This window comes from Suricata suricatta, chromosome 13 (assembly GCF_006229205.1).
Source record: "Suricata suricatta isolate VVHF042 chromosome 13, meerkat_22Aug2017_6uvM2_HiC, whole genome shotgun sequence".
NCBI lineage: Eukaryota > Metazoa > Chordata > Mammalia > Carnivora > Herpestidae > Suricata > Suricata suricatta.
The window spans coordinates 86,391,242-86,406,416 of NC_043712.1; the positions used below are offsets into that span (position 1 = coordinate 86,391,242).

Here is a 15,175-nt window from a genome sequence, read left to right on the forward strand (position 1 = left end):
AATTTATTATTTACTTATTTTATTCTAATTTATTTTTTACTTTTTAAAATTTACATCCAAGTTAGTTAATATATAGACTAATAATGGTTTCAGGAGTAGACTTTAGTGATTCATCACTCACACAGAACACCCAGTGCTCATCCCAACAAGTGCCCTCCTTAACGCCCACCCCCACCCAGCACCCCGCCAGCAGCCCTCAGTTTGTTTTCTGTATTTAAGAGTCTCTTATGTTTTGTCCCCTTCCCTGTTTCTGTATTATTTTTGCTTCCCTTCCCTTATGTTCATCTGTTTTGTATCTTAAATTCCACATATGAGTGAAGCCATAGGATATCTTTCTTGGACTGACTAACTGCTCAGCATATTACATTCTGGTTCCATCCACCACGTTGTTGCAAGTGGCAGGATTTCATTCTTTTTTGATTGCTGAGTAATACTCCACCTTCTTTATCCATTCATCCGTTGATGGACCTTTGGGCTCTTTCCCTACTTGGGCTGTTGTCAACAGCGCTGCTGTAAACATTGGGGTGCATGTGCCCCTTTGAAACAGCACACCAGTGTCCCTTGGGTAAATACCTCGTAGCACAATTGCTGGGTTGTAGGGTAGTTCTCTTTTTAATTTTTTGAGAAACCTCCACATTGTTTTCCAGAGTGGTTCTGCAGACCTCTTAGTAAACACTTATGGTTACGCTTTGTCTGTCATCCTTAGAGTGCCAAACACAGGCTTAAACTTTCTGTGAAGGCATGGGTGGAAAAAATCAAATTTATCAAGGAGAAGCTGACCTGATGAGCTGAAAGAGGCTAGTTTGTGCCTGAGTTCTTAGCTCGTAAACTTGCCGTTGACTTACTTCCACAGAGCCTGTGGCCCAACTTGAGGCTTGATCCCAAGACCCTGGGATCGTGACCTGAGCCAAAATCAAGAGTCAGACGCTCAACAGACTAAGCCCCCCAGGTGTCCCCTAACTATCTTAACTATTTTTTTTAAACTGGGTTCCATGCCCAGAGCTTGAACCCACAACCCTGAGATTTAGAGTCACGTGCTCGACCAGCAGAGTCAGCCTGATGCCTTGTTTTTAACCATTTTTAGGCACGCTGTTCTGGGGCATAAGTGCATTCACAGTGCTGTTCTTACTACTACCTTCACCGTCATCCTTCTCTAGATCTCTTCACATCTTGCAGAACTGAAACCCCGTCTTCATGCAGCACTCCCTCCCCTCCCCCTCCCCAGTCCTTGGGACCCACTGCCCCGTCTCCGTCTCTGTCCTCATCCCCGGGATCTCGTATGTGAAGCGCAGATGAAAATCAGGTTTTCTCAAACCTCAAGACTGGTGAAAACCTAGGCCGGCTAGAACAGAGAGTTCTTGAGGGACAGCTTGGAAAAGAAATCTGCCTGGGGTTTTAAGTAGATCATGGGAAACATGTGCCCTTGGGGGAATTTTCTAAAGAGCAAGAAGTGCATCCCGCATTGGCCTAACAGGGATTCTGCGTGGAATCCCTGGCTGTTACTGAGAACCTTCCTTGGGCCATGTTCACTGTCCCCTCCCACGGCCAACAAGCAGTCACTCGCTGTGTCCACTGATGTCTTCTTTTTCCTCGGTGGATCCTCGGCAGCTGTTGGTGCTCCTGTCTTCTCCTTGGTCGGCTTTGTCTGCTGAATCTCTGGAAGGTTGTTGAAATGTTCTGTGAACTCTCTTAGCCGGCCTACCGTGCCGATTCCATGGACTGGCGGAGCTGGGACCCTTTTGTCGAGAGAAAAGAGACTTAATCTTTCCAGTGTGATTCTTTCCAAAGAGCAAGTCTTCTCAGCCTGTGTCGAGCATGGATCCTTGCTTATTTTTTATTTTATGTTTTTTGCATTTATTTATGAGAGACAGAGCACAAGTCGGGGAGGGACAGAGAGACAGTGAGACACAGCATTCGAAGCAGACTCCAGGTTCTAAGCTAAATGTCAGCACAGAGCCCGACACGGGCTCAAACCCACGAACCGTGAGAACATGACCTGAGCCGAAATCGACTGAGCCGCCCAGGTGCCCCTTTTAAACTCTTAATACAATGTGGGAAATAGAATATTAAGGAAATGTTACATTTAAAAATTGCTTTAAAAATAGTTGTAACAGACAAGTCAAAATGATCCTGAACTTTCACCTGTTGCATGCTTCATGGAACTAAATGTTTTTTTCCTGAAATATGTATCCTTCACGTTTTTCTTTGCTTTGACTTAGATGAAGTGCATCTTGGCAGGAACATGCATGGACACGCCCCTATACTCCCACACAGTGTTTTTTACTTGAAAACAGTTACAGATGGACAGAAAGTTGCAACAATAGTATAATTCCCTAAACCCTTCACGACTTCCCCCAGAGTTTACATCACCCACCCTAACAGGTATTTATCAGAGACAGGAAATTAACACGGGCATGATCCCACTCACTGAACTTCGGACGTATTTGAATCTGCCAATTTTCTCGCTGATGTCCACTGTCAGTCCGGGACCCAGCCCAGGAGCCCACATTTCATTTGATTCATATGTTTCCTTCTTCGTTTCCCATCTGTGCCATTTCCCCAGGATTGCCTTGTTTTTCTTGATCTTGACACTTTTGAAGAGCACTGCTCATTGTGTGGAATGTTCTTTGGAGTTTGCCTGCCTTCGGATGTGTGGATTCAGACTCAGAGGATGCATTTTTGTCGGGAAGACAGCGGAAGCGATGCTGAATTCTATCAGGAGCGGTGTGATGTCCCCATGTCCCTCTGCTTGGGCGCTAGCCTGGCCACATGGTGAAGGGGGCGTCTGCCAGGTTTCCCTGCTGTACAATTCCTATGTTTTCTTTCTTGATTCGTTCATATCTTTCAGGGAGATCCTTTGAGACTATGTACATACCCTGTTTCCCTTCATGCTTTTTTTTGTTCATTGATTTTAACAAGTATAATAATTACTGTGGGTTTTTTTTTTTTTACTATGTTGGCTTTCTGTTTCCACAGCCTCTTTTGCATTTAGCAACTGGAATGTCTGGGAGGGGACACTGATTTTTGTCTGTTTTTCAAAGGAGCAGGTGACAGGTTGATGAGGCCGTAGCGATGGGATCCTTTGCCTTGTCCCAGAAATTTGTGTAAATACACCCTTTATAGGAACGCGGAATTGTGTTTTTAAACATTTTTCTGTTCCATTTTAAACTGCTTCCATTACTCCATATTATTAATAATGTTACATATTTTAGGCCTCAAATATAAAGCCAGATTTCTTTGAACTTGCCTGTCTCTCTGTATTTGAAGCTTTTCTTTTTTTAAAAATTATTTTATTTTTAAATTATTTTATGTATTTATTTTTTTACTAGGGAGAGCACACATGAGTGGGGGGGGGCAGAAAGAGAGGGAAAGAGAGAAAGGGAGAGGGAGGGAGAGAATCCCAAGCAGGCTCCACACTGTCAGCGCAGAGCCTGATGCAGGCCTTGAACCCAAGAACCATGAGATCATGACCTGAGCCAAGATCAAGAGCCGGACGCTTAACCAATTGAGCCACCTGGGTGCTCCTATATATTCGTTTTTTTTTTTTATTTGAGAGAGAGAGAAAGAAAGAGAGTGAGCGTGAGCAGGGGAGAAGGTCAGAAGGAGAAGGAGAGAGAGAATCCCAAGCAGGCTCCATGCTCAGTGCAGAGCCTGACACAGGGCTCGATCTCCCGACTCTGGGATCATGGCCTGAGTTGAAACCAAGAGTCAAACGCCCAACCGACTGAGCCACCCAGGCACCCCTGCCTTGAAGCTATTTCTTTTTTTTTAAATTTTTTTAATGTTTTATTTATTTTTGATACAGAGAGAGACAGAGCATGAGAGGGGGCGGGGCAGAGAGAGAAGGAGACACAGAACCAGAAGCAGGCTCCAGGCTCTGAGCTAGCTGTCAGCACAGAACCTGACGCGGGGCTCGAACCCACGAATGTGAGATCTGACCTGAGCCAAAGTCGGAGGCTTAACCGACTGAGCCACCCAGGTGCCCCTGCCATGAAGCTATTTCTTAAGTGTAGATTCCCAGCTGGGATGTCAGGAGGCCCTCCCACGGCCTGGGGGTGCAGGTGCTGGCAGCAGTGATAACGGGCCCAGGGATGCCGCGGTTGTTGGGCAGAGCCTGCCCGCCGGCCTCCACACCCGTTCTTCCCTCACCGTCCATCCTCGGCTTCGCCACACCCTTGTCAGCACCGGGCATCACCCGTTCACTTTTTTCCTGCTGAACCGACAGGTCAAAAATAATGAGAATCCTAAAGCTTAAAACACAAAACAAAACCTGAGTGGAAGAAAAAGCACCGTATTTCTGTTCCCTGGAGAGAATTCAGGTTTCCCAAGGGACCAAACCCACGGGCGGGAGGGAGGACCAGCTAGCAGGTGCGGTGAATCCGGAGTCTGGGAGCTCAGCGCGGCCAGGGAGGCCTCTGGAGGTCTGGGTGGTCCTGGGTGGTCCTTCCTGGGTCCCCCACGAGGAGGGCCTGTCCCGCCTGGACTGCACAGCGGGCTCGTCATCATCCTGAGTGCTGGGGTCAGGGATGTGTTGGCCCCCCTGCCTGGGAAGCGGCTGTGTGGATGGGCGGGCGGGCTCTGCACCCCCAGGGGCAGTCGGGGGCTCGAGACAGCCCAGCTTGGCCCCCTGCGACCCCGGGCCGGTGGGAGAAGCGCACCCAGGCCCGCACATCCCAAGAACGGTCGCTGGAGCGGAAAAGCAATTAGCAAGGCATTTTCGTTTTCTCATCCGAAAGAAATTCTATAGGTTGTTTTTGGCAGAGCGGTGTGTTGCATTAGGCCCCGTGGACCCCGGTGCTCTGTAAATTAAAGAGGTTTGGGGGCATTGTGGTTTCTTCTTAAATTCCTCTCGCTGGCTGGAGGCCGACGGAGCAGGATCCGCCGCGACGTGCTCACGTGGGGTCGTGGCAGGGAGAGCCTGCCTCCCGGTCAGGGCAGCCCAGCGGTCCTCGGTGCCAGCCTCACGGCCGCCCGGCGGAATCCGCCGGGTCGCGTTTGTAGGAGCTGGAGTCGCTTTGCTTAACTGGCGCCTTTCCCTGGAGAGCCTAGTTCCTGTTTCTTCAGCTCTGCTGAGTGTTTTAAGATCTCAGTGGAGCTCACTTGGGATAATCTCTTAAAGAGGAGATGAATTTTGTTTGTGATTCATGTCCATTAATAATCAATTCGTTTTGAGGGAGCAGAGGAAGGATGCTGAGTTTGTCTGAAGCTTCTTCCTTTGGGGCTCGCGTACTTTCTTCTCCCCAGGGCCCTGGATTCCTTCGTAAACACCCTCCCGTTGGGTAAGTACCCATACCTGCCGACCCCGAGGGCTTCTCAGAGCCTTGGGTTTCATTTGTTTTTGAGAGACAGAGACAGCGTGAGCAGGAGAGGGTCAGAGAGAGAGAGGGAGACACAGAATCCGAAGACAGGCTCCAGGCTCTGAGCTGTCAGCACAGAGCCTGACACGGGACTCCAGCCCACGAACCGTGAGATCATGACCTGAGCCAAAGCTGGACCCTCAACCGACTGAGCCCCCCTCCCCACTGGCACCCCGAGAACTAGTTCTAAAACACTGAGGTTGGGAGAGGCTCTGGCAGATGTTTCCGTGGAGCCGTTGCCACCACGGACCTTGTGCTGGGTGTGCTGGGCGCCTCATGGGCTTCATATCTAAAAGCACACTCGTCTCCAACCTCCTTGGGGTATTTCAGCCTGTCCTTCAAGGCACCGAAAGTGTCCCCTCCATTCCTCCGGTGACCAGGACAAAAGCCAGGGCGTGCTTCGGACCCTTCCCCAACAGTTGATAACACAGCAATGTCTGTTTCAGCTTCAGGCTAATTTTAGACTCCCCCCTCTACCTTGTCCCCCCCTCTATCTTGTCCCTCTTGCCTGACCTGTCCCCCGTCTCACGCAGCTCTGCCCTCGTGGGCAGCGGCCGGCTCCTGTACTGTCAGTTTGGGGATGCCTTTCATAAGAGCCTCGATGACATGCAGGCTGTTACGGGAATTCGGAGTAGCTTCTTTAAAAAAGTTTTTTTTATATTTATTTATTTTTGAGAGACAAAGAGAGAGCATGAGCAGGGGAGGGGCAGAGAGAGAGGGAGACGCAGAATCCAAAGCAGGCTCCACGCTCCGAGCTGTCAGCACAGAGCCCGATGTGGGGCTTGAACTCATGAACTACGAGATCATGAGCTGAGCGGAAGTTGGATGCTTAAGTGACTGAGCCCCCCAGGCGCCCCCAGAACTGGCTTCTAGAAGCAGCCTTGGGGTCTGAGTAGCCCAGCCTCTTTGGCCACGGCCTCTTCTCCAGGCTGTGCTCCTGGGAGCTGGCGGCCTCCCACTCCTTCCCCCCACACCGCCCCCTCCTCCCCCTTCCTTCCCCGCCGCCTCACTTAGTTATCAGTGTGCACGTGTGGATGGAGCCCCCTGGGATTATCATTGATCTGAAGAGGCCAAGTTCTGGCAGATCGACAGAGCTCAGGGTGAAAACCGGAAACTTCTCTCAGGACAAAAGCAAAGGCACCACCCAACGCGTGTTTCCTAAGTTCCTTCCTGTGGACACCGGTGTCACTGAGAAGCTCCTCTGCCAGATCCAAGACCGGCGGTCTTGGATTCGTAACTCAGCACAGGACCCGGCTCGTTAACCTGCGGCGGGGGGGGAGCACGAGGCTTCCAGGACCTCGTTCCCGGTTCCCCGTTGCATCCGAAATGCCCAGGCACACAGCAGACCCTTGAAGACTTGTCTTGGTTAAAAAAATAAAACAAGATAAAATAAAAAAACTTTGAAAGTTCAATGGCAGTAAATTACACGCAGCATGAAATCAGTCGCTTACGCCGTTTTTAAGCAGTGCGGCAGTCGGATGAACAGTCGGCATGCTGGGTGCACTCAGGTCGCTGTGCAGCCATCGCTGCCGTCTGTCCAAGGCCCTCGTCCTTCCATCGCGGCTCCCCCGCCCCGGCTGCCGCCCTGCTGCCCGGGTCTCTGCGCACCGGACTGTCTCTTGCGTGGACGTGAGGCCATACAGGACTGGCCCCTCTGAGCGGCTTCTGCAGTGAGCTCCCGTCCTGGGGGTTTGTCCATGGCACGGCAGGTGTCTTCCTTTCCTAACTTCCTGAGGCTGACGCTGGCCTGCAGGTGTCCCACATCCCGTCTGTCCCGTCTCGGCCACAGACACGTGGGCGACGGCCACCTTGACCACCGTCAGCCATGCTGCTGTGGATATGAGACCCTGCGCTTCATTCCCAGGTCGTTAATTTTATTTTTGAGAGACAGAGATCGAGCATGAGCAGGGGAGGGGCAGAGAGAGAGGGAGACACAGAATCCGAAGCAGGCTGCAGGCTCCGAGCTGTCAGCCCAGCGCCCGACGCGGGGCTGGAACCCATGAACAGTAAGGCCATGACCTGAGCCGAAGTCGGACGCTTAACCCACTGAGCCCCCCAGGTGCCCCTCGATTCCCTTGGATTTGATCCTTTTCAGTGTCCCGACGAATACCCGCACTGTATGGTCATCCCGTCTGTGATTTTTCACGCTGGAGTTTGGCATGCGGGTGTTTGCATTCTCCAAGGAAGTCATTATCCAGCACAGGTTCCTTTGATCACAAACTCCACGTGAGTCCCAGGACCAGACCCGCCTCCCGCCCCCGCTGGCGGTGACTGGGTGGGTGGCCCATGCCTCTGCGTGTCCTGACCGTGGGGGCGGGGCAGCTCGGCGACTCCGGAGGGGCTGTTCCCACCAGAGGCCCCCCGTCCATTCGTCTCCATTCTTGGGTCCGTGTGGAAAAGTCGCCTTGACGGGCCCCGGGAGGCTCCGCCCAGCTGGGGAATGGAAGCTGGCCCCTTCGGACGATGCAGGGAGTGGAAATGCACGGGTGCTGGCCAGGCACCCTGGTGTCGTTGCTGTAGCTGTCCTCAGAAAGCTTTGCTCAGAAGGATGGCTTGATCCCTTCCGTTCTGACGGCTTTGGCCGTTCCCAGCCCTTGACACTTCCCGGTTCTTCCTCCTGCAGAATCCCACCTCAGTCCCCTCCAGCTGGGGGAAAGGCTGGTTCTTGAGACCTGGAGGTGTTTGTAAATAACGGCTTCCTGTCTGGGGGTTGCAGAGCGTGAAGCAGATTTCTCACCTACGTGGCATTGCATTGGCGGCTGGGATTCAGCCCCTGCCAGGGTGGCTGCGTTGATCTGAGGGCCAGAGGAGCTCGCACCGCCTGACCGTGCCCCGCAGAGTGCGGAGGTGGCGCATCTCATGCGGTGCGTTTACCACCAGTAAGAAAGCCCCGAGAACTGAAGGCACAGGGCTGGGTGGGAACTTTGTGAATCTGGAGCCTGGACACTTTGTCCACAGTTCTCGGTGCTTCTCAGACTGTGAGGGAAAGAGCTAGTCACCCCCCAGCCCCACCCCGTCCCTGCACACCAGCACTCTTGCACATCGCGATGAAAGGAATCGATAGATGAACGGCTAGAGAAGATGGGACGGACGTACAAGGAATGTCACTCAGCCGTACAGAGAGGATCAGATCCTGCCAGTCACGGCGCTGGAGAGGAGCTGAAGTCAGACAGAGCGAGACAAATACCGTGTGGCTTCACTCATCTGTGGCATCTGAGAAACAACAAATGAACAAACAAAATGGAAACAGACTCCTCACTACAGAGAACCAACTGGTAGTTGCCAGAGGGAGGGAGGCGGGGGGCGGGCAAAATAAATAAAGGGGCTCAAGAGGTGTACAAGCTTATAGTTATTGAAAGATTTTTTTTTAATGTGTATTTATTTTTGAGAGAGAGAGAGACAGAGCTGAGCAGGGGAGGGGCAGAGAGAGAGATGGAGACCCAGAATCCAAAGCAGGCTCCAGGCTCACTGTTGGCACAGAGCCCGATGCGAGGCTGGAACTCAGGAACCGCAAGATCGTGACCTGAGCTGAAGTCAGATGTTTAACCGACTGAGCCATGCAGGCGTCCCTATGAGCTTACAGTTTTAAATAAGTACATGGGGATGTACATGAAAAATACAGCATAGGGAAGATAGTAATGTTGTAATAACTTTGTAGCAAGATGGATGAAAGCTACACTAACATGGTGAACGTTTTGTAACGTGTGAGTCTGGGATCACCGTGTGGTACACCCAAAATGAATACAGCCGAACCTTGGGTTGCGAGTACTGCTTCCGCCAGTGTTCTGTAAGACCAGCAAACATCATGATAAACTTGAACTTGATAAATGAGCCTTGTCTTGTAGTATGAGTAGTACATGACACCAGATGTCATGATTGCAACTGAGCCAATGGTTCTTGAGATGTGCTTGGACAGACAAGTGCTTTGGGTTACAAGCGTGTTTCCAGGACGGATTATGCTCGCAAACCAAGGGGTTACTGTACACTGTTGTGTGTCATCTATATTCAATGAAAGAAAAAACACACTGGATAAATCTACTTAATAATGCAGAGTCCATGGGACCGTGACTTGAAGGTAAGACCCAATACATTAAAGGGATCTTCACTCCTCGAAAGAACAGCCCCTCTGTGTTGGATGGGCCCCTTGGGAGACTGGACTCCAGAGGGGCATCACCGGCTGCAGTCAGGGTACCGTTCCCGAGGGACGGCATGTTAGCAGTGTCCCTGGCACCGTGTCGCCGCATGGGTTTGGCAGGAGTGCAGTCTGCTGAGCAACCTTCCGTGGGCTCTTTCCCCCCGGGCGTGCAGATCTCTCGCAGATTGCTGGGCACGGATCTGGGTCTGTGGGTCAGGGAAGGCTTTTCCTTCTAACTGGATCTTTGTCATGGTGGACAACCCAGGTTGGCATCAGGGACCAGCTACTGGAAGGCCAGTCTGCCCTCCCGTGGAGGAGCCGCCTACGGCCTAGGGGATCCCATGCTCCCCAACCCCAGCCCCACAGACGGGACTGGACGGCTCCCTGGGGGAGGTGCCCTCTGCACACGCCTGTCTCCGGTCCTGCAGCAGAGCTGAGGTCACTGCTGGGACTCTGACCACGGCCACGCCTCCCTGGGTTTGGTGTGGTTCACAAAGCCTCCTCCTGAGTCTTACTTTATTACGCCTGCTCAGCAGTTATTACTGGGTTTTTTTTTAAAGCATTTTCTTCAAATGAACAGTGTTTTTCCTTTTTCATTAATAATCCTTTCTTTAAAAACCAGCAATTCGGAGTTGCACATAAGTGTAGACTGTAATTTTCTGCATTTCCTTTAATATGCAATCTTCTGCTGGGATCTAGAATTTCCCAGGAAGGGCTGCACTCTTCGTTCTTTTTAAAACAAAACACAGAGCATGCTGGGGGGCTCCTTTCTTGTTCTCGGACTTTTCTCCCGGATTTCTGCCCATTTGCTTTTGCTTCCATTTCCTCTGTTGTTGTGTTTTGCCTCCTTCCCTCCTCCTCCTCCTCGCATCAACTGTGCGGAACCGGGGGATTGACACAGTTTTGTGTGTGTGTGTGTGTGTGTGTGTGTGTGTGTCCACGTGTGCAGGCATGGATGCGTGTATGTGTGTACACGACTGCACACATGTGTGTTATGTGGGCATGCATATGTGTGCATGTGGACTGTACATTTGTGTGAGTGAGTGCGTGTCTGTGTGTGTACACTCTGCATTTGTGTGTGTGCATACATGTGCGTATACACTGTGTATTTGCATGGGTGTGTGCATGCATATACGTGTACACTGTGCATTTGCATGGGTTGTGCATGTCTGCATGTGCACTCTGCATTTGTGTGTGTGCATATACATGCATGTGCACTGGGTGTGCATTTTCGTGAGTGCGTGCATGTCTGTTCATGTGCACTCTGCATTTGTGTGTGCGTGCACATACATGCATCTATGCTGTGTGCATGCATATACGTGTACACTGTGTGTACCTTTGTGTGAGTGCGTGTCCGTGTGTGTACACTCTGTGCATTTGTGTGTGTGCACGTATGTGCGTGTACACTGTGTGTGCATTTGCGTGGGTGTGTGCATGTCTGCATGTGCACTACGTGCATTTGCGTGGCTGTGTGCACATACGTGCATATACACTGTGTGCATTCTCAGGAGAGCATGCTGTGTGCACGAGTGAGCATTCATGCACGCATGTGTGCGTTAGGCGGCCTCGGGCTACGTGCAGCCCCAGGCGGGGATGGGATTCCAGGCTGTGAGTGAGGAGCAGTTTTATTATTCCTTCTGGGGGAACCCTGGGACCCTAAAGCCTTGGGGGGCATCAGCAGTGGGCGGCTTGTCCAAGCCCCACAGGGGACCGTGATGAGCCAGGGTGTCCGGTTTTGGGGCTGGCAGGGCACCGAAGCGTGTCTGTTATCTCCACACTGCTGCCTTTCTGTAGGCTGGTGGCCCCGCTCGACGGTGCAGAGGGGGCCCTCAAGCCGTGTCCCAGGGGGCAGCCCCGGGCCGCCGACTCCTGCTAGGGCTCTGCCACCGTCTTCCCACCTGGAAGCACAAGTGTGAGACATTCTCCAGGGGGAGGGCACCTCTGGCTTTGGCCCGGTCCCACCACCCACGCCTGGAGGGCACCCTGGCGGAAGCCCCCTGAGGGAGCGTTCTTGGACCCTGGTGACTCCGGTGCAGCTGTGTCGGTGGGATGAAGCTGGGAGCGCACCCAGGTTCTGCTCCAGGGAACCTGCTCACCCGGACAGGGACATGCAGCCGTCTCCAGTGCTCGGCCCGGGTGTGCAGGGACTTGGCCCCGTGCGGGGGTCTGAGGGCCGTGCCTGACCTGGTGAAGGTTCCCTTTGACTTAGTTTCTCTGAATACAGAAAGCATTCTCCTTTAAAACACCTTCAGCCGTCACCGACTTGTGTTGTTGGAAATCAAGTGGATTTTGTTTAGGGGACACAGCAGCGTGCCTTTGTGTGCATCAGACAAGCAGGGGCATTTTACTGCCGTGTCCTTTGGAGCAGACCTGCGGCTTAGGTATTTTTATGAGCTCCCAGCGGGCCTGCCCTAGAAAGCGACTGGACTTGCTGTGAGCCCCCTTTGTCTGCCGGGCGTCCACCATCCCCTCCGCCAGGATCTTCGGGGGTGGGGAGCGGTGCTTGCTGCCTTCTGGAACGTGGAGAATGTGCGGAAAGCTCATTCCCAGGGGCCGGGCTCCCTGGGGTTCTGAACTAAGTATCAACGAGGGCCCGACCCCCAGCCAGCGTCCGCACGGGCCGGGGGCGGGCACGGAAGCCCCCAGCACTGTCTTCTTCCTTGAACTTGCACCTCAGGGGAGCCCATTTTTGTATTTTGTTACTTTTTAATAGATGGGGTGTTTTTTTTCTTTTTTTGTTGTGACAGAATATATACCCTGTAAATCGACCGTTTTAACCCCTGTTCAGTGTATGGCTTCCTGGCACTAAGCACCCTCCCACAGGGCAGCTGGCACTGCTGTCTCGTTCCAGACTGCTTTCCTCCTGCAGAGCTGAAACTTGGGCCCATCACAGGCTCCCCCTCCCCCCTCCCCAGCCGCTGGTGACCGCACGCCCCTTGTGTCTCTGGAATTGGTGGCTCGGGGCTGTTTGCCCAAGTGGAATTAGACTGTGTTTGTCTTTTTGTGACTGGCTTATTGCACTTGGTGTGACGTACCAGGGTCCAGCACAAGACAGCGACAGGATTTCTTTCTCGATAGAGTGGCTCTTAAACGGTCATTTCTGGGCTGTCTGGGTCCCTCAGGTGGTTAAGTATTTGACTTTTGGTTTCGGCTCAGGTCAGGATCTCAAGGTTCATGGGATCGAGCCCCTTATGGGGCTCTGTGCTGACAGTGTGGAGCCTGCTTGGGATTCTCTCTCTCTCTCTCTCTCTCTCTCTCTCTCTCTCTCTCTCCCTCCCTCCCTCCCTCCCTCCCTCTCTCTTTTCCTCTCTGCCTCTCCTCTGCTCACATGCTCATGCTGTCCCCCAAATAAGTAAATAATAAAAAAATTAAAAAATTAAACTGTCGTGAGTGCAGATGAAACATCCCTGTGTTAAGTCCATGCTAACGAACAGGGTTCGTATTAAAAGGAGTTTGATCGTGTTTTCTTCCTGTTACCTGTGGCAGGTGCGCCCTCCAGGGCCAGCTCCAACAGGTCTGCCCTTGGTGGCAGGGGTCCCCTGCGCATGCGGGGGCCTGCCCCGCAGCAGTTGGAGCAGCACATTCAGTAGGAGCAGCCGAGGGCCAGGGGCTGAGGTCTGGGCAGGTGGCAAGGGCGCGGGGCCTGGACAGCGGTCCTGCAGCGCGCAGGGGGGCCGAGAGAGGGAGGCGGAGGCCTACTCCATGTTGTGATCTGGGAGGCTCAGAAAGTGGACGTTAAAAATTTTTTTTCAAATGTTCGTTTTTGAGACAGAGAGAGACAGAGCCGTGCAGGGAAGGGGCAGAGAGAGAGAGGTTGACACAGAATCCGAAGCAGCTCCAGGCTCTGAGCTGTCAGCACAGAGCCCGACATGGGGTTCAGACACATGAATGTGAGATCATGACCTGAGCCGAAGTCGGACGCTTAACTGACTGAGCCCCCTGGGCGCCCCCTGGACATTCTGCTTTGGCTTGGAAACGAGACCCTTCTCTCCTGGAGGTTGGAATGAGGTGAAGAAGACGAGAGGAAGGCTCTGGAGGCACTTGCTTCACACCCCTTCCTCTCACTTTTGCTGCAGTTCCCATCTGCTTGTTGTCTGCGGGTTTCTGGAAGGGCAGTCAGCCACTGTGAGAGGAGGAGACCCAGTCTGTTCAGGCCTTGGCTTTGCTGTGGAGGACAGCGTTCTAGGGTGCCTTGGCATCTGCGACCTTGAGCCGTGCTGGAGCCCTGAGCCATTTCGTCTCCGGGAGCCTCAGTCTCTGCATCTGCACAATGGGCGCGGCCACCCCACTGTGTGGATTAAAGCGTTGTTGGGTGAATAGGGGAAGATGCTTCTTGGAGGCACATGGGCTCTTTCAAGGGCCTTTAGTCGGCCCGGCCTGGTGCCCCCAACGCTGGGCGGCCTCTGGCTCTGGCACAGACGGGCTCGTCTGCCCAGGAGCCGCGGACAGCTCAGCACAGCTCCTCCTGGGCCTCAGGTTGAGAAGTGTCAGGGGGCTTTTATTTTTAACCCTCCGCGGAAGGAGATAAGGTGCTCAGCCAACATCTGAAATTTCCCAGACCCTCTTCTCCTGGGGGCAGGACGGGGGGAACCTAGACCGAGGCTGGAGGGGGTGGGGGTGGGTAAACCGCCGGCGGGCGGCGCCTCCTAAACGGTCTCTCGTCCTCGCGCGTCCGTGGCCGGCGGGGGGAGGTGGTGGGGTTCATCCGGCTGCTCTGTGTGATTTGTGACCGCGCATGCGTCCTGTGACTCGTCCCTGGTGGTGACGCACTTTGCATCTCAGGTGGGTCGAGTTGGGCCGTCCAGCGCCTGGACGGCATGGTTTCTGACTCTCCCCGCGGAGGGAGGCTGAGAGGTCCCGGTGAGCCCCCCACTTCCCGAGTCCGCAGAGAGGCCCTGGGGGCAGTGCTCTGGCCCCTCCTTCCTGGAGAAGGGATCTGCCAGTCGCGCCCACGCCGCAGTGCGCGGATTCCCGGGTCGGGGGTCCTGCTGCCTCGCTGCTCTGCAGTCCGTGCGGCGCCCCTGCCCAGAAACCCCCGTGAGCTCTGCGCTCGGCCCTCCTCTGCCCCCCCCAGGGGACTCCCCCTCCCCTGTTTGCCGGACCGAGGAGCGAAGTGGGTACGGTCGTCGTGGGACGATGTGGGGACGTTTACAGCTGAGGTTTCATGACACCGCTGAGTGACCCACCCCCTGCGGAGGCCGCCCTGCCCAGCCCCCAGGACCGCCCCGTGTGGCCCTAGGGAGCACCCTTCCCTCTGCCGCCTGCCTTTTCCAAGCCCCAGTGGCTGCTTTTAAAAGGTTTTCTCTAACCAGCCAGCGAGTGGACTCTGAAAACAACTCATCGGTCTCCCCCCAGGTCCACGGCCGCCTCCAGTCATGAGTGTGCACAGCCAGTGTTCCCTCATGTCAGTCCTTTCTCCTCCGTCTGCCATCGGCTCGGACCCTGCGCCCTCCCTCCCGCACAGGGTGTTGGCAGCCAGCCTCTGCCCAACTTCACCCACACACTCCAGCCTCCACCCACACCCCCCAGCCTCCACACACTCCAGCCTCCGCCGACCCTCAGCCTCCGCCCACCCCCAGCCTCCACTCACCCCCAGCCTCTGCCCACCCCCAGCCTCTGCCCACCCCCAGCGTCTGCTGACCCCAGCCTCCGCCCACCCCAGCCTCCACCCCACCCACAGCCT

The 15,175-nt window shown here is 53.9% G+C and overlaps 1 protein-coding gene across 1 annotated transcript in view; it reads left to right on the forward strand.

Annotated features, from left to right (window-relative positions):
- Positions 1-14,309: 14,309 nt before the first annotated feature.
- ROR2 (receptor tyrosine kinase like orphan receptor 2) overlaps positions 14,310-15,175 on the forward strand; it is a 134,702-nt gene continuing 133,836 nt past the window's right edge. The window contains exon 1 of the mRNA XM_029919693.1: positions 14,310-14,352. Within this exon, the coding sequence (XP_029775553.1) occupies positions 14,310-14,352 (43 nt within the window). The remainder of the gene's footprint in view (positions 14,353-15,175) is intronic.